Source organism: Nothobranchius furzeri, chromosome 16, assembly GCF_043380555.1.
Source record: "Nothobranchius furzeri strain GRZ-AD chromosome 16, NfurGRZ-RIMD1, whole genome shotgun sequence".
Taxonomy (NCBI): Eukaryota; Metazoa; Chordata; class Actinopteri; order Cyprinodontiformes; family Nothobranchiidae; genus Nothobranchius; species Nothobranchius furzeri.
Genome location: NC_091756.1, coordinates 40,105,579 through 40,132,413, shown reverse-complemented (window position 1 = coordinate 40,132,413; position 26,835 = coordinate 40,105,579). Strand labels below are relative to the sequence as shown.

The 26,835-nt window shown below is 39.4% G+C and overlaps 1 protein-coding gene and 1 long non-coding RNA gene across 8 annotated transcripts in view; one reads left to right on the top strand and one right to left on the bottom strand.

Annotated features, from left to right (window-relative positions):
* Window positions 1-26,835, bottom strand: part of LOC107387556 (adenosine kinase) — a 194,848-nt gene continuing 168,013 nt past the window's right edge. For 3 of the 7 annotated variants that reach the window (XM_070545640.1, XM_070545641.1, XM_054743359.2), the window contains one exon: window positions 21,819-22,666. In XM_070545640.1, coding sequence (XP_070401741.1) covers window positions 22,367-22,666 — 300 coding nt within the window. In that variant the 3' untranslated portion in view covers window positions 21,819-22,366. Of the gene's footprint in view, window positions 851-1,873; window positions 1,961-21,818; window positions 22,667-26,835 lie in introns of those variants that run through there. The other 4 variants (XM_070545647.1, XM_070545648.1, XR_011516905.1 and 1 more) reach the window with 3 other exon arrangements.
* LOC129163976 (uncharacterized) lies at window positions 23,943-25,288 on the top strand. Its single transcript, XR_008563774.2, has 3 exons — window positions 23,943-24,043; window positions 24,953-25,016; window positions 25,103-25,288. It is a non-coding gene; the product is annotated as an uncharacterized lncRNA (long non-coding RNA).

Below are 26,835 nucleotides of genomic sequence, written 5' to 3'. Positions count from 1 at the left end.
TGCAAGAAATAGATAAAAGTTTATACTTTACTGTGTTGCAATCACACCTTAAAACCGCTGAATACACCACGCCTGCATCATCATTGCCACCTCATGGCTCAAAAACCCAAATAGCAGATGAGGCATTTAATGCTAAAAATAGCTAGAGTAACAACTGAGGACATTTTTGAGGAGGTTTGTGGTGTTTTAAAAGATGTTGATTAACATTTTTGAGGCAAAACTTGGCTGTATTATTTACATAAAGGAGCAAAAACCAAATGTATTATCATTACAATATGAAGTTGCTAGTTTATGCTGCTCCTAAAGGATAAAACACTGACAGGGTTTCTTTAGCGTACAAATAATAAATACATTATGACATTTGTGATGTCTGAATTACTTAGAGGAGTGATGAGGTGGTGCTGACACACATAACTGATTAGTATCTAGCTGTTTACCACCTTTTTAGGCCTGAAGAAATTCAGTTCTCAATTCAATAAAACAACTTCAGGAGGAGTGCTGCATAAAACATAAATATATTCCTTAGTATGATGGTACTATGTTGTTTGAATTATATTATAATACTTCTGCTGCTTATTAAAGCTTGGTAAAAGCAGCAAAGAAAAAAAAAAGAATTAGTCCCACAATGTCAGTCATTGTAAATAAGAAATGTATATAAAAACCCTGAAGCATACAAGTACAGAAGGTATCTTGCAGAAAAGACAAATGTTCAGAGTTTGGATTCATCAGTGAAAGTTCGGTTTCTCTGGGAAGGTGCAGCCGACCCGCTGGATGATGACATTGGCTGCATAGTGTCCGGCCCGGATGCACTCCTCCAAACTTTGCTCTCGGACCAATGCAGAGAGGAATCCTGGGTAGGCAGATGAATAGCATAGTACCACTTATTACCTTAAACACAACACAGGAAGCAGTTAGAAATAAAATAGATCAATGCTTTAAAGCCCCAGTTTGTAATATTTTCACTTGTTTACTATCAAATTGTGTGTATCCGCTCACAAACTTGTCCTTTTTCATGAAAGTTTCTCACCAAAGTCTATTCTAAATAGTCCTATTGGCTTGCTATTTTCAATTTTTCTATACGTAAACAGTGGTCGATGCTCCATAGTCATTAACCATCTTGAAATATAGTAGCTGTTTAGGAACATACACAATATAAAGCTCCACATTTCGAGTTTGCGCTTTGACATTAAAGTTCTCCTTTGTGAGGGGGATGGCGCCAGTTCTTTCTGTGGCCGCCTTGCTGGTTTAGGGAAATTCTGCTTCTTCCTGTTGAGTTGCTTGCCCTGCTCTAAGTACACGTAACTGGATTGAAAACTGGATGTCATTGATAACTGTGGCGGTGCGTGTACGGTTGCGGGGGAGAGGGAGACGAGTAGCGCGACAGACACGGTTGATGCGGTAGCACTGGAGCAAAAAGACACAGCTGCTGCACATGACTGATCGGGCTTATTTTACATATATTTATGGGACATGGACAGAAGGCTCTCAATTCCCTGAGACAGACACTGAATGCTGGAAGAAGCAGCGCAGCAGAAATAGTAATTAAAACTTGCAGACAGTTGAAAGCTGGTGTGTGGTGTTTTCTGTGTGTGCCCCAGAAGTAGCTGTCAGTGCTACAGTGTCTCCCACTCTTGCTGCGTGCACTGCCACAATAACACATAGCCTTTTTGACACGTGTGGGCTACTGTAGCTGCAATACCTACTCTGAACTGTGTGGCACTAATGAGTCAAATGTTTTTACACACTGGGACAAATGGATAGTTCTGTTTAATCATACAATATAATATCCACCATCTGGAGACGTCATAACTAGATAACTGATCGTACCAGAAAAATAATAAACTTTGTAGATGTGTGATGATGGATGATATACCTCCCACAAAAGCATCTCCTGCTCCATTGGTGTCCACAATTGTATTCTGGTCGATGTCTACAACAGGAAACATGGTCACTTTGTCTCCTGTAGTCAAGACAGAGATGAAAACCCGGTTAGTCAATCTGTTGTAGTCATGTTAATAGACAAGGCTCTGCAATAAATAAAGAAAATTAATAATAATCCACATTAGCAGACACAAACATGGATAAGTTTGACAACTGTACAGAAATTAAACTAAAAGTTCACAGTAGTAAATGTGTTATTTGCAACTCGTAAGTGCTAAGTGATCAGGTAAGACATTGCAATATTTTGCGAGATTACTTCCAATTTTATAGAGCTTTGACAAAATGTTCCCATCATTTGCCATTATGAGATGGTCTACATTTGGCATTAAATGTGTCATTTTATATTCATATTACTTAAATCAGGGTTAGGCTATTCGCTTATATTTTGATTTTATCTTAAAGAATAGAATAAGATTTCTACGTTTCTTCACCCAAATTGTACACATTTCAAGTAAAATATTTATGGTCAAGACAGTGGCACATTTGACAAGTTGGGATCCTAATATATTTAATTTCATTTAATTTATTTATAAAGCCCCTTCTGCGACCAATGCAGACGCCCAAGGTGCTGAACACAACACAATAAAAACAAAAAAACCATCAGAATAAAATATAACAACCGTAAAACCAGCATAAAATCAATTAAAAGAGGAGAGTAAAAGCTAAAAATAAAATCAAGAAAAAGAATAAGAGGCCGGGGCATCGAAACTGGGTAAAATTAGCTAAACCTGAAAAGCCTTGACAAAAAAATGGGTCTTAAGGAGAGTCTTAAAAACCCCCCAATGAGGGTGACTGACGCACCATCAAAGGCAACTGGTTCCAAAGTGCAGGTGCCAACACAGAGAACGCACGGTCCCCCCGTGACCTGCACTTAGTGCGTGGAACAATCAACAGCTCCCTGCCGGCTGAGCGAAATGCCCGCGAGGGGGCATGCCTATGCAAAAGGTTTCCAAGATATGCTGGAGCAGTTCCATGTAAGGCCCTGTATGCCAGCACCAAGACCTTGAATTTTGCCCTGTATTGTACAGGCAGCCAATGAAGGGATGCCAACTCAGGGGTGATATGCTCCCTGCGCCTAGTGCCTGTCACGAACCTAGCGGCTGAGTTTTGAACTAACTGCAAGAGTGCTACCGCACCCTGACTAAGGCCGGCATTCAGTGCATTGCAGTAGTCGAGCCTTGAAAGAACAAAAGCGTGTGTGACAGTCTCTAGATGTACTCTGGACAGCAGGGGCTTAATTCTGGCTAGTCGGCGTAAGTTAAAAAAACACGATCGCACAACCTGGTTGATTTGCGCGTCGAATAATATAAATCAATGATAAGGCCCATTTAATGTAGGCAGATTTCACAATTTATCATGTATAAATAAAAACAAATTTCTTCAGATGTTCAATTCAATTCAATTCAAGTTTATTTATACAGCGCCAAATCACGACAAAAGTCGTCTCAAGGCACTTCACATAATAAACATTCCAATTCAGGACAGTTCATTAAGCCAATCAGAAATAATTTTTCCTATATAAGGAACCCAGCAAATTGCATCAAGTCACTGATTTATTATTATTATTAAGTCAGGATTTATTAGCATCACACACTCAAATACATCAATTTCTTCCATGAAGATTAGTGTTAAAAGATATTTGTACCCTACGCTATAAACAGACCCAGAGTTGGCCAAATGCATGTTCATGTTAAGGATTCCTATTGTGGAAGCGCTCTTAACAGTTTTCTGCCAGGAACCTAGATTATGCACTTACATATATACTTGATAGAAATGTGGAACATGTTCAAGACCCCAAAACTCTGCTTCATTCAGAAGAAATTCCCAACTAAAAAGTAACGGAACTTCACAAGAAAGAACCCCAACTATTCCCACTGGAACAAGCACCAGGCAGCAGTTGTTTGGAAAAAAGTCACTTCAGTAAAGCACAAAAATTACTTTTTTTTAACTAACAGTGATTGTAAAATGTTATGTTAATAAGGTAAATGATAAAAAACATGATACAAAAATAACATGGCAAAGAATCAGTGGTCAGTCAGAGACAGTAAAAGGTTTTTGGGAACAAACTCTGCTTCCAAAATCTGTTGGTACATTAAAGTCTGCAAAATGCCATCTTAAAAGTTGTCAAAAAGGAACCACAATGCCTTTAATGCTGTGAGTACCAACTATTCATGCATATGCTGTAATTAACAGTATGAAGACGATCAATGGCATTAAATATCTATGGAGCCAAATTCACTATACACAAACAAAAAGCAAATGCATAGCAGTATAAGTGACACACACACACACACACACACACACACACACACACACACACACACACACACACACACACACACACACACACACACACACACACACACACACACACACACACACACACACACACACACACACACACACACACACACACACTCAGTGCACATACATGTTGGTCATTCACAAGCAGATTAGTGAGTCCTATATTAAGAACAACTTGTCCACGTTGTCTGCAGCTGTCCGTTGATATGTCCACAGGGATCAGGAATTCTGACACAAGTATTCGATGATTTATAATTTAGGATCATATTTTATTTTATCGTTTCCAAATTAGATACATAATAAGAAAAAATCAAAAAGATTCAACAAATGATCAAAATCACTCACTTTCTGTACAAAAATAGAAAAAGGAACAAACAGTTAAGAATTTCAATTATATAAAAACTACAAAAAAATTATTTGCTGTGAGTGAGCGAATAGAATAAATGGTTCCTGTTTCAGAGTGAATGACAAACAAATGAGATGTTAAATGATCAGGCAGTCAACGAGCTTTTTTGTGTCAAATTAAAACAGTACAAAGTTAGAGTGGTGGTTAAGAGAGTCAATTATTTCCACCAGATTACAGTGCTTCAGCTATCAACACTTCAAAGAGCCTTCCAGGTTAACACAGAGGGGAAAGAGAAACAAAAATCCACCAGATGACAAAGTCTGGAGGTGTAGAGTGACATTAAATCAGCAACTTATGTCAGAACAATCTAAACCACACACACACACACACACACACACACACACACACACACACACACACACACACACACACACACACACACACACACACACACACACACACACACACACACACACACACACACACACACACACACACACACACACACACACACACACCCATCTTCAAACAATCTGAGGGCCCCAGTGCAGACGTGAACCTTCAAAAAGGTGCCGGAGACAAAAGACTGACATGTGGATGAAAGGAACACGGGGAGGCTGACAGACCTCTTATTGAGAAAAGGGGCCAGGAGTTTAAGGAGCACATGAAGGGGGAAAAAACTACAAGAAATTTGTTTAATGAGGCTCCCTGCTATCTGAGAAGGGCACTCAGAACATCAGAGATGCAGATAAAACTCCTCATCATCAAATTTTAAAGATGTTAAAGTTGTTGTCCTACAGAGCAAAAGATGCTCATCCTGCAGCCGAGCAACACCTGATGTTAGGTAACGCACAGAAGAGACCATCCTGCTGTGGTTGATAAAAACTTTAATATCATGCAACAAAGAGTATCAGATTTTATTGTTTAACTGGGTTCTCAGAACAGCACTTTTTAACAGAAAACAGCTGACTGAAGAGAAATGACAGCAATGCAAGAGTGCTTTCAGGATCAGCTAATTAACTGCGTAACGACTTTGCTTAATTAATGCCACAAACGACGCTGGAGAACCCTCCCCCCTCTTGAAATGATTAACCGCTCATAAAAGTGTTTGCTAATAATGCATTACAGTTTGTCAGTTCTGCTGTTGGGAAACTTCTGGCGTTAGATGTGGTCGAGTTAATGTGACTCACTTTGTTGCTGTAAACCAGAAGGAAACCAGTGCACTTGTTCTGTTAATACTGGTGTTCATTCAATAAATAAATAAAAACAACCGTAGCATTTAAAATTAATGACGAGGGTCCAACAGGAGAAGTTGGGTTTTAATAAAAGTTAAGCATACCCCCTCTCACATGATGCCATAATCATCTACATCTAAAAGTGACAGAATGGGTTAAACACACGTGCTAAAAGTCTTGCACACATGTGGCTATTTTACGCTTCAATCAAAAGGTCGTGTCCATGGTGGAATGCATTTTAGCTCCTGTAATGTTTTGAAGTGAGAGCTGAAAAAAACCTGGGAAAATAAAAACAAGTAGAAAAAAATCTAAAAAATGAGGATTGTTGAATAAAAGTGACCTACTAAATAAATAACTACATTTCAGTGGGCTTTTGGGTGTGGACTTTAGAGGGTTAAATAATGTAAAATATGTCAAAATCTGGTTGGAATCTTTAAAGTGGCAGTGTGTACTATCCTGTCACTAGAGGGCAGCACATACATGTCAGGGTAGTTTTACACCATATCGCTGGGACTGTCGCTATAGTTAAAACCATTACAGTAATTATTGTTACATGTGGAGCAGAAGGCGTACAACCTCGGCGTGACTCCTCAGACTTTGATGGTCCTTCAGTTAATTCCATCAAGAAAAAGGCAATGCTAATGCTAGTTTTATGGCACTATAGTTTCCGGATGTCCTCGGGGGCCTGTGCATGCTGATGATGTCATCATACTACGGCAATACCACTCAGCCAAAACATATTGCATCTCTTTTTCAATTCTGTTCTTTCACGTATGTTTTGGAAAGAGTTTAGCAGTTTTGTCATTAAACACGCCAAGATCACAACATGCCCTATAGGTTATAAAGTGTAAGTCGCTTTGGATAAAAGCGTCTGCTAAATGAATAAACATAAACATAAATTTGTGTTTCTTACTGCCTAAATGTTTTTGAACGTGGTAACAACATTTCTGTAAGTCGTACACCCAGCCAATCATCTAGTGTGACGTCATCGACTGGCACAGGACAAAGAAGGAAACTTGGGGTTCCCCAAAGACACTAGGCCTGCACTCTATGTACTTTAGACAAGATTTTTATGCTGATATGGTCGCCTAGTGAACTAGACCAAATTCTTGCCTTGCAAAGATTGGTCTAGGAATGCACCATTGGAACCTCCGCAGCCCCTTGCAGCATTCTGGCTGGCCAATCACAGCTCTCTATAGGGGTTTCAAACCCATAGAGTGCTACGATTAGTCCACAATAGTAATAATGTATGGAATTTTATATATATGGTTATCTCTGCCAAATTAATATGATATTTTAAGTGCTATAGCTCTGCAGCTAATAGCTGAAAAAGAAGAAACCCAGAAACTGTTTCAGTTAAATAAATAAATGTTAAATAATCATGAAGATTTAATAAACACTGTATTATTATTATTATTATTATTATTATAACAAGGAATTCATAATGGAGTGAAGGTTCCCAGATTAGACATGAAATCACCTGTCCAGCCAGAACTACAATCTTTTTCTCCAAATTGAAGCTGGTAGAAGGGTCATCTATGACAGGTAAGAAATTGTTTACACCCTTTTTAAAGACACATTTCCAGAGATCTGAGCTATCCCTTTAAGTACTGGAGTCTTAAAGCCGATCGTGTTGCTGCTCTTGTGAATCCTGCTCATAAATCTGCCACTAAAGGCTTTATGATCTATAAGTAGGCTTCAGTTCCTAGGCTCTTGATCACAGTCGGTTATTGGTTTATTATCAGACTCAACATTTGTTTAAATCTTTGTACCATAGAAAGCAAATTCTAAAGGGTTTGACAAGATTATACATTATACTTCCAATGAATTTTCCCTTAAAATATGATGAATAATAGTTTAATGCTGCAGATTTTTATTATTTAATCCACCCAGTAATTGTTCTTATTTCAGGCTGGATATAGTGTAGGTGTAATTCTTGAATCATTAACTCACAGAAGTTTCTTTGGTTTTCTGGAAGTTTCCTGTAACTTATGAAACTTGCACAACACTGAAGAGGAATATTCTTCCTCACTAAAGAGAACCAGCTCATTAATATTTTAGGGGTGTCTTGAGCAGCTCTCTTTCTTCGTGCTACAGCACCTAACATGGGTTAAGGTCAAAACTCTGACTCAGCCAGTCCAAAATATAGCATTTTCGCTCTTTTTCTCCTACTCAGTTGTTGTTGTTTACTTGTTGCATCAAGAAACATTTTAAGCCATGGTTCACTCAATACAGGGTTACCCTCCAGGGAAATTTCGTATGATTTAGAATTAGGTGTTTTCTGAATGACTGAGAACCACGCAGGCCTTAAAACAGCAAAGTTGCGCTAAACCATGATGCTCTCTCTACCATGCTTTAAAGTTGCAGTCCTATTTTACTTCCATACATAAAGTTCTAGATCTGAGCACACAAACTAGGGAAACTAATAGATTTAGCATAACTAGATTATATTTTGAGTGCTTCAAACATGCAGTGACAGAAGTGGGTTTTTGTGTTGATTGTTTTGTTTGTTTTTATGCACAGTTTCATCTTGTGTTCATCAGCCAGTTCTGGGACGAGCAGCAACAGTCTTGGATTACTTCTGCTTGTGGACAGTTTGTCTCATTATGCACTGATAAAACACTCTGGTCTTTGGAAATGCTTTTGCAGCTGTTTTGATGTTGGTGCATCTGCTTCATCTAAGGGCTTGTGACAGTGATTGAGGAATGATGCACACAAAACAATCTGACGTTTCAGGTCCATTTATAGCCAGAAGGACCTCAATAACTCAGCTTTATAGTTCCATTTACTTAAAAGGAGCTCTGTGCGGCCAGTAGCTTTAGGAGAAATATTTGGCACAAAGTTTCACAATTTTTTTCCCAGCTAGATCTGTGAAAATGACTTGGTGTGTTCAGCTTGGAGATCTCAACAAAAATTGTTTGTGTATTATTTAGCCAGACTTGAGCCAATACTTTTAGTTTTCAATCACATCACATTTTATTAGTAATCTATACAAAACCTTTCTTCTGTCTCACCCATTGTGGAACTGTCTGAACAGCCTCTGTTTGGAGAAATAACTGACTTGCTCCAGTACTCCTGCGCAAACAGGCACAATACCAAACTGTCTTCTTAAATCAGCTCCATTTTCTAACATTTCATAGAAGTTCCCACAACATATGACACTAAAAAGCATGTCATCCCCAAATAAAAAAAATTTGTTCATTAACTGTATAAATGAGCGTTATGCTACAGAGATGCATATTATTATGTTGTTATTTGTGTTGCTTGGATATAAAACTTTGTTATGTTATAACCGATAACATACCATTTAAAATAATAACAATAACAATTGGGGCATTTTAGGGCATCTTATCTAAAAATAATAAAAATTCAGTCCAAACTACAACCATAATTATTGCGCTCTCTTAGTTAAGTTAAAACTCTTCTTCACTTCACTTCACCCAGGTGTTTTGCTGATACCGTATTACATGGCAGCATTGCACTGATCTGCGGCAGAGTCTCGACCACGCCTCCAGTTGCCTCAGCCACTCATGAGTCGATACAAAATAATACAGCTGAGAACTGCTTGCCCTTTAAAAAAGCATCTCCCCTTTTTTCTAGTGAACAAGGTAGAGAGAAAATCTGCCAGTGTGCTGCTGTTTCTCCGTTTGCTCCTCCTACTGGGTGGTATACAGGTCCTACTAAAAAAATTTGCATATTGTGATAAAGTTCATTATTGTCTGTAATGTACTGATAAACATTAGATTTTCATATATATTAGATTCATTACACACAACTGAAGTAGTTAAAGCCTTTTATTGTTTCTAATATTGATGATTTTGGCATACAGCTCATGAAAACCCAAAATTCCTATCTCAAACAATTAGCATAATTCATCCGACCAATAAAAGAAAAGTGTTTTTAACATAAAAAAAAGTCAACCTTCTAATAGTTATGTTCAGTTAGGCACGCAATACTTGGTCGGGAATCCTTTTGCAGAAATGACTGCTTCAATGCGGCGTGGCATGGAGGCCATCAGCCTGTGGCACTGCTGAGGTGTTATGGAGGCCCAGGATGCTTCGATAGCGGCCTTAAGATCCAGAGTGTTGGGTCTTGCGTCTCTCAACTTTCTCTTCACAATATCCCACAGATTCTCTATGGGGTTCAGGTCAGGAGAGTTGGCAGGCCAATTGAGCACAGTAATACCATGGTCAGTAAACCATTTACCACTGGTTTTGGCACTGTGAGCAGGTGCCAGGTCGTGCTGAAAAATTAAATCTTCATCTCCATAAAGCTTTTCAGCAGATGGAAGCATGAAGTGCTCCAAAATCTCCTGATAGCTAGCTGCATTGACCCTGCCCTTGATAAAACACAGTGGACCTACACCAGCAGCTGACATGGCACCCCAGACCATCACTGACTGTGGGTACTTGACACTGGACTTCAGGCATTTTGGCATTTCCCTCTGCCCAGTCTTCCTCCATCCTCTGGCACCTTGATTTCCGAATGACATGCAAAATTTGCTTTCATCCAAAAAAAGTACTTTGGACCACTGAGCAAAAGTCCATTGCTGCTTCTCTGTAGCCCAGGTCAGGCGCTTCTGCCGCTGTTCCTGGTTCAAAAGTGGCTTGACCTGGGGAATGCGGCACCTGTAGCCCATTTCCTGCACACGCCTGTACACGGTGGCTCTGGATGTTTCTACTCCAGACTCAGTCCACTGCTTCTGCAGGTCCCCCAAGGTCTGGAATCGTTCCTTCTCCACAATCTTCCTCAGGGTCCGGTCACCTCATCTCGTTGTGCAGCGTTTTCTGCCACACTTTTTCCTTCCCACAGACTTCCCACTGAGGTACCTTGATACAGCACTCTGGGAACAGCCTATTTGTTCAGAAATTTCTTTCTGTGTCTTACCCTCTTGTTTGAGGGTGTCAATGATGGCCTTCTGGACAGCAGTCAGGTCGGCAGTCTTATTCATGATTGCAGTTTTGAGTAATGAACCAGGCTGGGAGTTTTTAAAAGCCTCAGGAATCTTTTGCAGGTGTTTAGAGTTAATTAGTTGATTCAGATGATTAGGTTAATAGCTCGTTTAGAGAACCTTTTTATGAAATGCTAATATTTTGAGATAGGAATTTTGGGTTTTCATGAGCTGTGTGCCGAAACCATCAATATTAGAAACAATAAAAGGCTTGAACTACTTCAGTTGTGTGTAATGAATCTAATATATATGAAAGTCTAATGTTTATCAGTACATTACAGACAATAATGAACTTTATTACAATATGCTAATTTTTTTCTGAAAGACCTGTATGTGTGGGTGAGTGAGCATGTGTGTGTGTGTGTGTGTGTGTGTGTGTGTGTGTGCGTGCGCACGCCTGCATGCTTGTTAACGGCTAGTTTCTGCAACTCTTTAAACAATTTTTTCACTGATGCAAATTATTTGAATATTTCAGTCAAAATACTTTAAATTCTTGCTGGACTTGATTTTTGGATGCAATGGAAGCTATCAGTGATATTTATGTTCGTAAATTAAAACAATCCATGTAAATTACCATGTGATGTAAAATTTGTGGCGGCATGACGGTGCAAAATAAAAAGTTGCATAAAATGCAACTGAAGTATTGAGATTGAATATTTTTGTTAATATATATATATATATATATATATATATATATATATGTGTGTGTGTGTGTGTTTGTATATTAAGCAAAGTTGCTTAAAATTCCTTTTGACATTGAAGATATATTACTTTATATTTTTATTTCATTTTCTGTTCTCTATGTGATCAGCTAAAAAATGTCTTTCCCAGAATCTAAAAACCAGAGACATCATGGCATATTAGGTTTCCAACAGTTTTCATCATTCCTGACTAAACTTTATATTCAGCTGCTGGGGGAAAAGTTCACACAACTTCACTGATGCATATTATTCCATCTGACTGACACGTTAACTGAAATTACAGTCCAACCGTTCCCTTGTTGTTTTTAACAAAGATCTCATTGACAAAAATCTGTCGTGGACATGGCAATAAAAACCCAAACAGCTTTCTGCCAAAATCCTCCCGACTCTGTTGTTACTGGCTCCCAGAACATCTGAAAACATCACTTTTGGTGAACTCCTTTCACATTTCACAATAATGACTCTGGCAACATCATGTTCAATCAATGAAACTCTGTGGCATTCACTTTTAAAAAGCAAAAAACTTTGTTCTTTAAATGTATTCAGACAAAATTAAAGAGCAGATTTTTGGTGGATGTGTGGGAGCGTGTGAGCTCTGACAGGTAACCGCCGAGTTAAAAACAGCCAGAAAAAGAAAGAAAAAACTCAAAGGAATTCAAATAATTCCTTCCAGTGAGGTACTGTATAATTGTGTGCTTTGTTAATTCACGCTTCATAATTCCCTCATTACAGCTCTTGAATGGCGGTGATTAAAAGAAATTCTTTTAACAGCCATCTCTTTGAAATGAGTATCAATTAAGTCCTTTATTATTGGCTATTCTTTCTGACAATGCCAACTCTCAGCTCAGCAGTGACTGAGAAAAATGCTCTCTAGTAAAAAAAAGTTTAAGATGACTTTGGCTTTCTTTGAAATGTGATCATGTGCAGTTTTGTTTTGATATTTTAATTACTACAAGCTCTACTGGTGGTGTTTCTGCACTCAATACGTGGCTGTCAATTACCTCAACTGTCTCCATTTATCGTCAGCGAGTTTGTTTCAAAAGCTGGACTTACACAGGAGTATTTAACTAGGTGTGCTAAAGGTTTCTGTGAAACATCTTGGTGTGAGAAACTTCCCAATGATTTCTTCCTCTTCTTCTTGTGTTCCAGCCAATGCCGGAGCCTCAGAAAGGGAAAACAGCCTCACCGCTTTCTTGGCAGTTTAGAAGCAAGCTGACATTCAATCTGCTTCCCTATCGTAACCCGCATCTTCGCTCACAACTGAGATTTATACAAACGGACATGTGCCCGTAATTACTTAAACCACAGGCAAAAGATCATCGCCAACTCCTATTCTGTCAGGAAGTCATGAAGGGAGAGGTTTGAATGTAAAGTTTTGAGAAGGTCTTTTAAACTCTTAAGTCTGTTAGAAAGTATGGAAAATAAAGTGTTAACGGTCAACTTCACTGAAAAATATTTTTTATTATTGTTTCTAATCATAATGGGTCACTCTGGGTTTTTCATGCAGGCTGAACATGAAAATAGTCTCCTACACCTATCTCCTGCATTAGCTACTGATAGAAAATAGATGGTGAAACTCTAGGATTTGAAAAGCCTGACAGATCTACGTCACATCTACGTCACACTGTCGCTTAACATTCGTGGACCCACCCAACTTGACTCATGATGTTGAAGGCTGTTGTTTTAGCGTCCAGGAAGCAGCAGAGAATGTCTCATTTAGTAGAAGCTAACCATTAGCATTAGCAACTCCACCACATGGTAGAACTAGAGGCTCGTGTTATTTGTGGAAATAAAACATCTACGTTGCAGAGCAGACTGAGTCAGTGATAGAGTCGCTTTGCTGTTATCCATTATGAAGCAAGATGTACAAATTATCAGGAAATAAAACTCCAAATCCTGCCGCCTGAAGTTACCTTCTCCTCTGGCTGAATTCTCCGAGCTGAGACAAGCGCACCGGAGCGTTTTTCCTTCAGAGTAAAACTTAGAATGGACCGCTGCAAAGATGGGCTTTTAATTGACTGAAAAACTCCTATTTATCAATGAATACGAAGTTCACTGAGAAACCGTTTTTTACTTTTTGGGGGATTTTTACTATTGAAACATGATAGTTCATTCTGAGTTTTACATGCAGGCTGAAAATGAATATAGTCTTCTATCCCTATTTCCTCCATTAACTGTCAATAGAAAATAGACAGAGAAATGCTTGGATTTGAAAAGCCACTCAGATCTACGTCACACTGAAAATAAGCATTTATGGACTCACTCATCTTGGCTCACGATTGTGTTATTTGTGGAGATAAAACATCCACGTTGCAAAGCAAACTGAGTCAGTAGTAGTGTTGCTGCTAGCCAATCAAAGGTGAGATGTCTGAATATCAGGAAATAAGACTCCAAATCCTAAATTCTTCTGCTTCCCTCCTCTGGCTAAATTTTACTTCCAGAAACAGGCGTGCCAGAGCTTTTTCTTCCCCACAGAGATCGACTCACAAGACATTCACTTATACTAGAAACCACTGCTAATGTTTTTTTTGGGGGGGTGGGGGTGGGGGGGGTGGGGGGTGAACTTGGTCTTTAATAATGTGTCTGCTTAAGCTAAATGGAAACTAAAAGATGACACCCTCTGGCTTTGTATCCATTATTAAGTTCTGCCTCCATCTAATGTGATTATCATGTATAGATCAGTATCAAAGTTGAAACCTGCCTGCCTTTGCCCTCCCGACAGCTCTAAAACCCTCAGAGAAGCAGACTCAGGCTTTATCAAGTCCTTATCAGCGATTAGGGCGCCAACCCCTGCTGAACAATGCTTTATTAGATCTCCTCACCGTTAAGGTTCAGAGCGTAGAGATCTTAATTACGGCAATAATGTATAAGCAACAGCTCGCGATGTCAGAGGCAGCTGAATAAAGGGCAGTTCCCTCTGCTCCTGCCTCTTAAAAAGGCACGTTTGAATCTGTGATGCGAGTAAAGGCTTCAAGTGAAGGGTGGGAAAAAGGAACAATAACAAATTGACATCTCTTTTTAGAGAATTATACCATAGGGAGAGGCATTTTCCCATTCTTAATCACTATAAAATGGTTTAACATGACACACAGAGGCTGGCAAATGATCAACTCCTGACAGGAGGAAAAATTGCAAACAAAATGAGAGATCAAGTTTATTAGAGTGCCACCTCTGGGAAATGAAAATCTTTAATTCTCTTTTTTTTTTACATTGACATTTATTTGGCTGCCATGAATAGCGATGTTCACACACAGGAAAACACACAAACCACTTCTGCTGAACCTGCTACTCCTGTAACTGCTCCACAGCAATGATAGTGCAGTCAATGACATTTATCATGTTTGCCTTTGTAGATGACATCTGAAACACTGTGTCTTTCATCCAGCCGGCATTCATCACCGACTTTATATAAAGTTTATACACGGCTGTGTCTTCATGCAGGAGCAATGAGGGGAGCAGGCAGGAATTATCCATCACGCCCAGCGCCGGGGACAGGGACCTATGCTTCTAACTGTCAGGTTTTTCTTCAGAAAGGATCCTTTTGCATTTCTCATGAAAATAAATGAATGTTATTAGTTTCAATTAGCATGCTATTGATTTAAATCTAGGTTATTTGTCCCAGGATTAGGCAGGATGATTATTTCTGTCTTGAAGGGGATTTATTAGGATACCACCATGAGTTCATGAAGACCTGTGATTACATAGAATCAATAATACCAGGAAAGTGTTTATGTGTTTTTACTCAAATACTTTAGTTCGATATAAAGGGACAGCCAGGCGTAATAAAAATGCAATGTGTATGAGAATTTTATCAACGACCAACAAGATTTTAAATGGTTTGGCCTTGGCTTGTTTACACTTGGACTTTGGACTTGATCTACTAATATCTTTAATGTTTTTGGATCTCTTTTTAGACCGTGGTTATTGTGGTGCCAGTTGGACGCGTTTATGTGGGGGTTTTCAATACAAAATTGAGGATGGGGTTATTTTAATTTGATTGGGGGTCTGGGATTAAGTTCTTGTGTTCTGTTTTTATTACTGCAGATGTTAATAAGCAGGAGGCTACACAGAAAAATTTATAGAGTAAATTTTACTCAAATTGAAAAAACTTTTACTCTGACAAAGACTACATTTGGTCCCAGTCTAAATAGAGTAAAATTTACTCTCATAACAGAGTCGATTTTACAGAGTAAGTTTTACTCTCATTAGTGCAAAAATTTTACTCCACAAAATGAAAATTTACTCTGTGTTGTGCAAATTTATTTTTACTCTATTATAGACTTACTCGAAGTTGAATAGAATGTTACTCACAGTGGAAATAAATTTAACTCTAGTAATAGGTCAAATTTACTCTCACTAACAACATATTTTACTCTGAATTAAATAGAACTTTATTCTAAATGGTATTGAATTTTGCTCTGGAACGAAATACAATTGTAATCCTATTAGAATTCAATTTTATTCTGTAAAGTGTACCCAAAATGGATATCTTCTTTTTACTCTAGATAGAATTACAAATAGAATGGTACTATTACATACAACCAGATTTATAAAAAACCCTGTTACGATGGATTAAATGCCAACATTTATGTCTAAAAAAGAACGTGACTCTTATTAAAAGTAGCAGTATACGCAGACACCCTCCCCTTCTCTCTCTGTTCAGTGAGGTACACACTCTGATACCAAACAGCACTGTGACTACATCATACACGGAGCAAATTAAGCTTGTTTTACCTTAGCTAACATGTTTCGACTTCTACTGCCGCCTTCATCAGAGCAACCACAGATGTTGGTGGCGTCAGTTCCGTTTATCTGCAGACAGTAGAGGACGATATCGCCCTCTACTGCCCACGCCTTCTCTGCTGATCACCAAGTACCATGAGTGGTCCAGCACCTGTATACTCTTTCGTCCCTGTTCATGGTCCTGGATCCACGTCTCCTTAACTCAATCGCTTCTGTGTTCTGTGATTATGATCCATGTGCTGTCCAAGTCTATTATGATTTTCTCTTGTGCAGTAGTCTGTTATTGCTGATTTCTTTCTTGTGCTTTCTTCCTCTTGTTTTGCCTTCCACTTGTTTCTTTGTCACACTTCTTTTTATGTTCTATTTTTCATGTGTTGAGTTTGTGTCCAGTTTCCCCTATGCTTGTTTTCTTGCAGAGTTTTTATGGTATTCCTTGTGTGACTTCACATTTTTGCTCTGATGATATTTGGTGTTGTTGTGTTTTTTCATCGCTGTTATTATCTTTTCTGTTATGCCTTTGATGTATGGAAATGTTTTTGCTGGTTTTGGCTTCAAAACACAGAACAGAAATTCAAAAAATGATTTTACCCTTTGATGCATAATGGTCACTAGAGTGGATAGGTACTCAAAATTGTTATTTATTTTTTATTTAAATTTTTTTTGCTATTAAGCACAGCTGTTGAAGACTTTATTGCGTTTGAGCCCCTCCATTTGGACTTCAGTAAGTCAAGCCAACATATTTTATGTTTAGAATGCACGCTGTCCACTGAAGTGGACATGTAATAAATGATTTGTAAATTATTAAATGTTACAAAAAATATTTGTTGAAATTTGTTTCATTCACACCTAAAGATGAATGAAAAAAAATGGTTTAAAAAAATCATGGTTGAAGATTTCATAATTCATGCATCAAAGGGTTAAAGAAGCGATTGAGTTAAGAAGATGTGGATCCAGGACCATGAACAGGGATGAAGGAGTATACACGCTGGACCCCTAATGGGACTTAGTGATCAACGGAGAAGGCACGGGCAGTAGAAGGCGATATCGTCTTCTGCTGTCTGTAGGTAAACGGCAGTGACGCCACCTGCATCGGTGGTTGCTCTGACGAAAGCGGCAGTGGACACAAACATGCTGGCAAAGGTTAAAACAAGCTCAGTTTACTCCGTGTATAATGAAGAGTCACAAAAAATTTCATTGGATAAACAACAGAATGAACGTTAACAAAGAAGGACTACCACAAGATTGAAGATACCTGTGATACTAATTACAGGACACATCCTAGTTTAAAATGTTTCTTTGGTCACAGTTGTTTTGTCTTATAAATTTTGTCCATGCCAATTCATTTCCATTTTCACTTTGGTGAACAACAACCTAAAATCAGTCCGATTTTCATAAGTAACATTTGTTTTCAACATTGATTTGTCGGTTTCAGTTATCTCAGTAAATACTGTGGATTTACCCATGTCTGCATTTAAAGTGGAGCAATAAACTTGCCAAGTGAAATCATCCAACCACAAAGAAATTGAGTTCATAGCAGAAAAACACAGCTTATGTTGCAGTTTGCAGTCCTGAGTTTGCTCGGTTAGTCGTTTCTTTTTGTACAATTTTTCGTCTGAGTTTATTGAATCTGGTCATTATAAAACTTGAACAAATGTTTCCTCAGCCATCCTGTCAAGAAGTCTAACAACAAGAAACTCTGGGAGGTAAGTGCACAACTCAAATACAGCTGGCACAAAGCCAGTAACACTCCTATAAAGCTAGTCACTTTTCATCACGTATTTATAGTCCCAAACAAAGCAGCAGCATATTTGCATAATGACAACACCAGCGTCTATTGTTTTCACTGCAAGTGCATGAGCCAGCTGCTGCAGGACAGTTGACGAGTGTTGTTGTATCAGGATACACTGCTGACATTTTTCTTTGCATGTCACAGCTACTTATCAAGACCACTTCTGTGTGTGTGTGTGTGTGTGTGTGTGTGTGTGTGTGTGTGTGTGTGTGTGTCCAGTAGGGGTTGCATCAACTAGTCGACTTCACTGCTCTGTAGTGACTTTTTATGCCTTTCATAGACTAGTCGCTGTTCCGTGATAATGACCGACAAGACTGAGTCCTCGGAAAAGACAGCAGGTGACGAGCCCCTGCACATCAGATACCGACGCGCTGTGCCAGAGCGTCGGTATCTGACGCCCGCCGTAAAATGGACATTTGACTGAATTGTGACCTTTACCCTCTTGCAATTTACCTTCCCCTCACCCCCATCCTAACATTAACCAGCTTGCACATGCAAAGCTCTGATCGTTGACGTGCTCCAGACATCTGCGTCCTGAGCACGGCCACAGTAACATTATCAAATTAGGTGTCACCACCTCAAAAACTAATTTAACACGTGATTGTTCATGTCGGCTCATTTCCTTTTATGTTTTCTGCCTTTTATTTGTGCCTGATGCGTTTCGCTGCTGTGGAGCGGAGCGCATCACCTGTTTTGTCCTCCGGTGACTTCACCTCACTGGTGCGGCCAGCTCGCACTCCGCTGTTTTTGCGGTCGGTAGATCTTTTAGAACTGCAGTTCAAAGGTAACTCATAAGGTGAATATAAATGAACCCAGGTAGCAGTTTTTCTTTAGGATTGAGAGGAGATGCAGGAAGATAATAAACAGACAGGACAGAAAAATAGTCAAATAAAAACAAGTTAGTTTTTGTACCTGGTGGTTGCAACAAACAGACACCATTGAAGGTAATCAGGAGTGAGGAACAGAAAATGAAATAATTATTTTAATATTTAGAGCAGCAGGAACTCTGAGAGGCTGCAGGCGCATCACGGAGTTTGCGGCCACTGTGCAGGGGGAGGGGGGAGAGGGCTGAAGCAGGGGAACAGTAAAGATGCAGAAACTACCATTGTTAAAAGAAATGTGTTAACTTAGAAAATGTGGACGCAATTTCAAATGTCAACAACTCCAGCGAACCAGCCCGCTTCAGGTGTATGACATCATCAACGACTAGTCAAAGTCGACTCGATTTTCAATACTTGGCTGACAACTTTAAAGAAATTAAGTCATGCAGCCCCTAGTGTCCAGTGAGTGTAACACTAAACCATATGGCTGGCGTAAGTTTATAATTTCATAGAAATTTTAAAAGTTGTATCAAATCAAAATTCACTCAGATTCTAAGAAGCTCATGGCCTATTTGACTCACTCTTGACTTTTTATATTTTGCCTTCCAACAGCAAGACTAACTTGAGATTTTTAAAGCGCTTGTCAAAATTTCTTAAAATTTTCTAAAGGTCCTTCAAAAGTAGTTTTTATTGGACCTTTGGTGCATTTTCCCTACATATTTTTACTACTTTTCCTCACCATTTTTGTGCCGCTTCTAAGCATAAATTTTACAGCACTTGAGCCAAATACACAGAAAACAAGTATGCTTGCAACAGCATTTTTAGTCAGACTGAAGATGCAGCATCTCTTCTCAGACAAAAAAACAAAACAACAAAAAAAATACAATAGAGATCCCCAGGGGAAGTGAAAAATAAGGTTTTCTCCAGTCAATAACAGTGCTCATTACTGTAAGAAAAAGCAAACCAAACTTTTCCATAATGCAGACAAATTACCTAATTATTTTCTTTTTATTTAACTTCAAATTTCACACAAACACACGGTTGTTGTTTATGCCTCCCTATGTATACTGGTAAATGTGGTGCAGGAGACCTAGATTTCACCAGCTCTGTTGTGGGAACATTTGAATGAATGCAAATTTGATCTCATGTCTGAATGATTGAATGTTTATACTTTAACTAAATTACATCCTCATTGATCTTATTTAACTCGTGTCTGAATCAATCTCCCTTCTGTTGACTTTCTTCTGATCTTATTCTGGGGAATTCTCTGTCAGCTGACTTAAACTAAGTGCATGATATCAAAAATACAAACAAAGTACCTTGAGTTTTAGTTATCAAAGAATGAAAATAGTATACAAAGTAATATGACACAATGAAAAAGAATACTATGCTGTATGATGGGATGAAATGCAACGAGATATGATTTTAAAAAGCTATAAGATGACACAAACATATGCAATACAAAACAACATGATATGATGGCTTATGATAAAGTAGGAGCTGCTATAGTGAATCCACAGAACAAGCTAGGTTTTGACTGCAAACACACACACACACACACACACACACACACACACACACAGAACACCCACCCCTCCCCCTCGGGGATCTTTCCTGAGACGCTTCCGCCAGAACTGTTGTAAACCCATATTCCCAGAGGAAACGAGAACCAGTTGCTTTATTCAAACATCTTTTGTTGTCCGTGACTTCAAATGGTGCTTTTCGTTTTGGGACTCTGGTAGTTTGTCCTAAAGTTGAAGTGGTAGCAGCCGGCTGTTCCTCCATCTGATATTATTGAGTGGAGAACCACACCAGTTATGTTCTGTTGCTAAATACATGAGTGTGGAATAAGTGGAGGACCCAGGGAAGTGCAGCGGTTTGGTGAGACCGACAACCGGATGGTCTAATGGTTGTTTCTTGTCCCCAATGTATAATTGGTGGAGGTTTTAAGACAAATGTGAGAGATTCACTTCTTTAATTATTTTCATTTTATTTTTAATCACCACAATATATTTATAGCTATACTATACCAGTGGCACCACTGGAGCGTTACCACTTTACGTAGCGTGACACTCAGCTCTCAGTTGAGCTGCAGCAGCATCTTACTCTGCTGCAGACTCTGGAAGACACGAGCAAGTCTAAGTTTCATCAGATTAAAATGATTGTTTGTTTAGAAAGAGATGGCTTTTATCCCCTTTAATACTTAACCTGAACAAAACCGTGACTTAGGTCAACAACATCCACTGTTATCGGTACTCAGCAGGTACTCCATCAGTTCTTGTACTTAATACTTGCTTTGGGGTAATGAGGGTGCATCTCCAAATACAATGCAATGCAACATGACATGATGGATTGATACAGCACACTTATGAACACATCTAAGTTGCTTTGGTAGTGGAGGCTGTCTGCAGAAGCCAGTGATGATTGATATGATGGAGTCTTTACCTGAGGGCCCTCTCTCCCTGCACTGTTAATACTGTTTCTTTCAAATTACTCAAAAAAAATAAGGCAACATTTTCCAAACAAATTTTGTAAGTTTGGTCAACTAACCAGCAATATGAGTAGGTACAACTTAATAATTTCACCTTTTTTCTACACTAAAACCTGTGTCTTTCAAATTACTCCAAAAAATTAAGTCAAGATTTTCCAAACAATTTTTTTGAGTTTGGTCAACTAACTATTATTTTAAGTAGGTACAACTTAATAATTTCACGTTTTTTCTACACTAAAACCTGTGAGATTTAAATTATTCAAAAATAATCAAGGCAGCATTTCCCAAACAAATTTTTAAAGTTTGTTAAACTTAGTATTTGGACTATGGAAAAATTAATAATCTTCATTATTTTATATGAACTGAAACCTTTCTTTGATGTTATTCCAAAAAATAAACCAAAAATTGAAATTATTTAGATTTAATTCAACTTTTCAATACTAAAACAGTTTTTAAAATGTAAAAAGTAAATAATGATAAATACTGTGAAGCTGTAAATAGTCCACTTTCAACATTTATTTTTCCAAAATCATTGAAACAGTGGCACTGAAGTAAATACTAACAAGATTTGTAAATTGTAAATCTTACAACTTTTGTAAAGATTTTTACAAGCCATACACATATTACTGTAAAACATTTACATCACAGTAAACACCGGAACGGTGTGAGACCTATGCTCACAAAACTCATACTGTCAATGACAACATGAAGCATTTTCCACCTAAAATCTGGAAGCATTTCAATCGAAAAATACATGAACATATTTGTATGAAGTACAGCTGAACCTCTCAAAATTTGTAGTGTTTTGTTGTTTATATACTTGACATTTCACTTTAAAGAACAAGTCATTTAACAAGTAATTTTCAAGTGTTATCCAAACTACTTTTGAACAGAACCCATCTCAGCTTAAAAAAACTGTCACATGACAACCCAGAGCAATATCTGGAACAATTGCCTTTTGTCATTGAAAAACACATTTTATTATTGAACGAACACAACAGACCTGCTGTTCAGAAGTGTAGGGGCCACACTCAAGTTGGCTGCCTAGGTAAGAAGTTTGTTTTTCAGAGTCATGTACCTGGAGCTTGGTTTTGGGCGGAGTGTATCAAGACCCACAAAAAGTCTCTGAAAAACTTCAAACGTTTTGACAAGTTTGGTAGGATATTGGAGGTTCAGGGCGTATGTCAGACCGAGAAGCATGCTGCATGCTTTGGCTAGACTGCCAAGATTAGTGAGCACCGGCACTCCCTCGATGATTATTCCTACAGCATCTGGATCATGGCAAATGTAGATCATCATGCTGCGCAGTTTTAGGTCCTCGTGCACGCTGGTCTCTGGGCTTCCCTTAATGACAAACAAAGACAATGGCAAAACATCAATTAAAAAAATTAACACAAATACCAAAATCATCAGTTCCTGACTTTTTAGCCAGAATTATTTGTGTCTCAGTAACATTAATTTCTATGGCATTTTTAATGCAAATGCTGCATGACTTGAAGAGCTAACATTAAATAAATAAAATAAAAAAAAGCTTTAAATTGTATGTGTTCATCTACATCAGCGGTACTCAATAGGCGGCCCACGGGCCACATCTGGCCCGTGAGCCCTTTCTTTTTTGCTCCCGAACCTTTCACACCCAAGGATCCAATCAGTTCTGTTATTTTCCTCATTCGCACTGACTGAGATAACGGCGCAGTGTGCGTGGCTCTGGTGTTAATCAGGTTTAATGTTTCTGTTTGCAACCATCTTCACAAGAAGGCAAAATAGTTAAATGACAGGGTTCGCACGGACCGGATATTTCCTGTATTTGAGTGTTTATTTTGACGGAGAAATCTCAAGCCTACAGATGCGCTGACATTTTTATCGTTACACACATCGTGGAGGTAGCTACATCAATCAGGAAAAGATAACCATCAGAACATTTGAGATGGACACTGAGCTCAGCGCAGCTCGCCGTCAGCGCATGCGTATGGTGAACAGCAAGCTGAAGATGTGTAGATCGGGGGCTTGGAACGCATCGCAGAACCAGAACCATGCAGGAAGATTCTGTGTTTTCTAAACCCGGTCTCTCAGAGACTAGTCACTTAGAAAATGTTCCCTGATTATGAATCTTTGGCTTAATAGCGCTTGTTCCTGTCTCCAACACTACGACGCATCCATGAGCCTGTCTGAGGAACAGTCCAGAACCTCACATCCTCTACGACGCATCCATGAGCCTGTCTGAGGAACAGTCCAGAACCTCACATCCTCTTCAGCTCAGAAAGCGCCTAGAGACATTTGATTACGCACAAGCAGGTGACCTGTTCAGGTTTACATCATAGACTGTACATATACTGGACAATTCGATTCCATAGGCTTCAATAACACGTTATCTGTCCATAATGGGAGGTGTCCACCACCGCCATTTTGACCGTGTCACAGGTTCCGTCCAGCCCAGACAATTCCATAAAAGGGAAGAGAGGAGGCGCTGAGGGTGGGGCTGTAAGGCTGGGCTCGAGTGACGACACCCAGGCGAACTAGCTACGAGCTAACCTGAAGCTAACCCTGGCTAACCCAAAGCTAAAGCGGAGGTGGGAGCCGAGCTAACGGATGTAGCCACCTAGCTTCAACCCAACCGGAGCTAACTGGAACACCCATCGAACTGAACCTCACACGGAGTTTAGGTGGAGGTTTTCTGCGCCTGTTCGTGAGAAGTACCTGTATTAAAAAAGTTTTAAATCGGTAAGTTTATAATTTATTTCCGTAATGAATACATTTTGCTTTGAGCAAGTTTTCAGTAGTTTTTTTCGGCGCTATCACTCCTGAGTCGCACCAGCCATTAAATGTATCATGAATAAGAGAAAATATATTTAAGTCGTATTTTGGGGGGACATTTTATTATCTTTCTTACAAAATCTGAGACCAAGCGTTTCACATAGCAACACAAGCACCGGTAACCATAACAGAATGAACAACAGCCAGCAGAGGAGAGGATGGCGGTGTTTCAAACCCTCCCGGCCGGCGAGGACAGCTCATTCCTGGGCTGGAGCCGGCCCTCAGCACCCCGCCACAGGCTCTAACAGATGCTGGCGGTGTTTGAAACCCTCCCAGCGGGACAGGGGAACTCATTCTTGTGTGGGTCGGAGTCGGCCCGCAGCAGCGCGGTGTAGCCTACATATTTTGTTATATAAGTCGCTCCGGAGTATAAGTAGCAGGACCTGCCAGAAAATGTAAAAAAGTGCGAGTTATAGTCCGGAAAATATTGCAGTTATTAGTATTCGAGCTAAATTAGCAGCGTAAATACATTTCATATATTTCCAAAATGTTATACTTGTTTGTATCTTGTACAGCCAACTAGTCTTTATTCTGGACTCAGTACAATTTATCAAAAGTAAAGAGACATTCTACAGATGAAGTAAGCACAAGATAACTTACTGGAAGACACAGAGTTATCATGAGAACCAGAACAAGAGAGCCTGATAACAGTCATGTGAAAATAACAGTTAAAAAGTATGTATGTATAATAGAAATAAAAATATATTAGAATTAGTGTAACTCACTGTGATCCAAACAATAAATCAGCCATAGCTGATTAGTAAATATGACATGAGGTCTGGGAGTTTTTAAGTTTCATTTTTATTTTTTTGTTAGATCTGTTTAAATGTCACCATGGCAGCCTGTGTGTCTCCAACATCAGCTATGCAAAGCAGCAAGTGTAAGTTCCACATACCTGTCTCACCACTTCATGTATGGTTTTGTACTTTAAACAATTATGACAAACCTGTTATTTTTTCTCCATAGCCATTTGGATAATTGGAGACAGCTACGTGAGGCGTGGTGCCCAGAGAGCTGCAGAGACAACCTTGGCCTCCCTGACGTCTGTGTCTCCTGGTTTGGTTGGGGTGGACCATCGACATACATACATGTGCCGACACTTTGCGCCCTGTTTTATAAAATGTAGTGTTAAAAATAAATGTTTTTGCTCAATTACTGGAATTTCTTTGGTTAAGACAAAAGTGAGGAATAATCATTTACAAGTTATTTGTACAACAGGCCCATTTTAAATCCCAACAGTTTCTTAGCAGACAATAGAAATGTGTTCTTTACTAACTTTACTTGGTTTAAAAATCTTACTAAAATAGTGCCGTATTGCAAAACCCAATCATACTTGTTATGTATACATTAGTTTTGTAGATATTTTTTAGATGTATATTTGTGTGCAACAAATCCAAACTTAAATAATTTGTCATTCTTTATTGAAAAACAACAAAATACAGTTATACAGAAGTGTGGGAAAATGATAATGTGAAAGTATTGCTATTTAAATGTAATCCTATTTATCTTTAAAAAGAAAAACTCTAAAAATGTCCTGTACAGCATCATGACAGAAGAATGGTGGTCTGTCTGTCAGAATGTGCTGAACAGATTTGCTCTTTGAAGAGGAGTGTCATGTTTGGAGGAAGGTACTTAACCCAAGACATGCAGAATACACCACTGACCAAAAACTGATGGAAAAAATGATTTATTTATAAGGAGGAACTTAAGGTGCACAGATAAGTCTGTGGTTGGAACTGCAACAACAGCTCAGCGTCTGGAGGAGGGAGAACACAGGTGAGCTTAGGTTCTGGTTTCAAAATCCATTGTAGGCAGGCAGAGGTGTTCAGCAGACTTACTGTGGTGGGTGTATGTGTTGGCTGGAGGAGGGAGAGGTAGAGAGGAAGCGCAGGAGAGGGAGCAGAGGTGGAGAGAAGCGGGGCGTCCTGGTGGATGGGGCACTGGGTGAGATGAGAGGTGGGTTATGGAGGGTGGTGATAAGGTCCGTGTGTTGAATATCCAAATCCTGGAGTAGAGGTCAGTATCCAATGAGGTCGACAGGAATCCTGAAGAATGGTAAATCCAATATAATCCTAGGAACACTAGAGGTAACACGAGTGGCTGGTTACTACCAAAACTGAGGCAATCTTCTGGCGTCAAATTGTGTCCTCCATCCACCTTAAATAGGAAAGCACCCCGCTGATCGCTGATCAGGAACAGCTGGGGTGTAGTCACCAGAACCATGAAGAATGTGTCTCCAGAGACAACTCGGGTCCTGGTACCAATCAGGAAAGCGGACCTTATCACCCAGAGCTGCCAGGTCACGCTCAAAGCCTTCATGTTCACGCTGCAGAGCCTGAACGCTGGCTAGGTGGTGGCCGTAGTTGTCTGTGTTCAGGGCCTGGTTCTTCTCCTCGATCCACTCTTTGGTCTCATCAGCGTCTCTGAGAAGACATCAGAACTCCGTCTGAGTGTGGGTCCAAACTCTACTGACCCGTAAGCGGCGCATAAGTGTGCGGGGTACCTGTGGAAGCGCTACACCTCATGGGCGCTGCCCAGCATGTTGCAGCGAGCGCCAGCGGTTGTTCAGCTCCTGGAGAGAAACCAAACCCAGTGAGATGAAGGTGGACGCCAGCGGGCTGGACGCCGGACGAGGAAACCTGGAGACGGATCGCTCAGACAGGAAGGGAAGAGCTTCCTCTTACCTTGATGGAATTAAA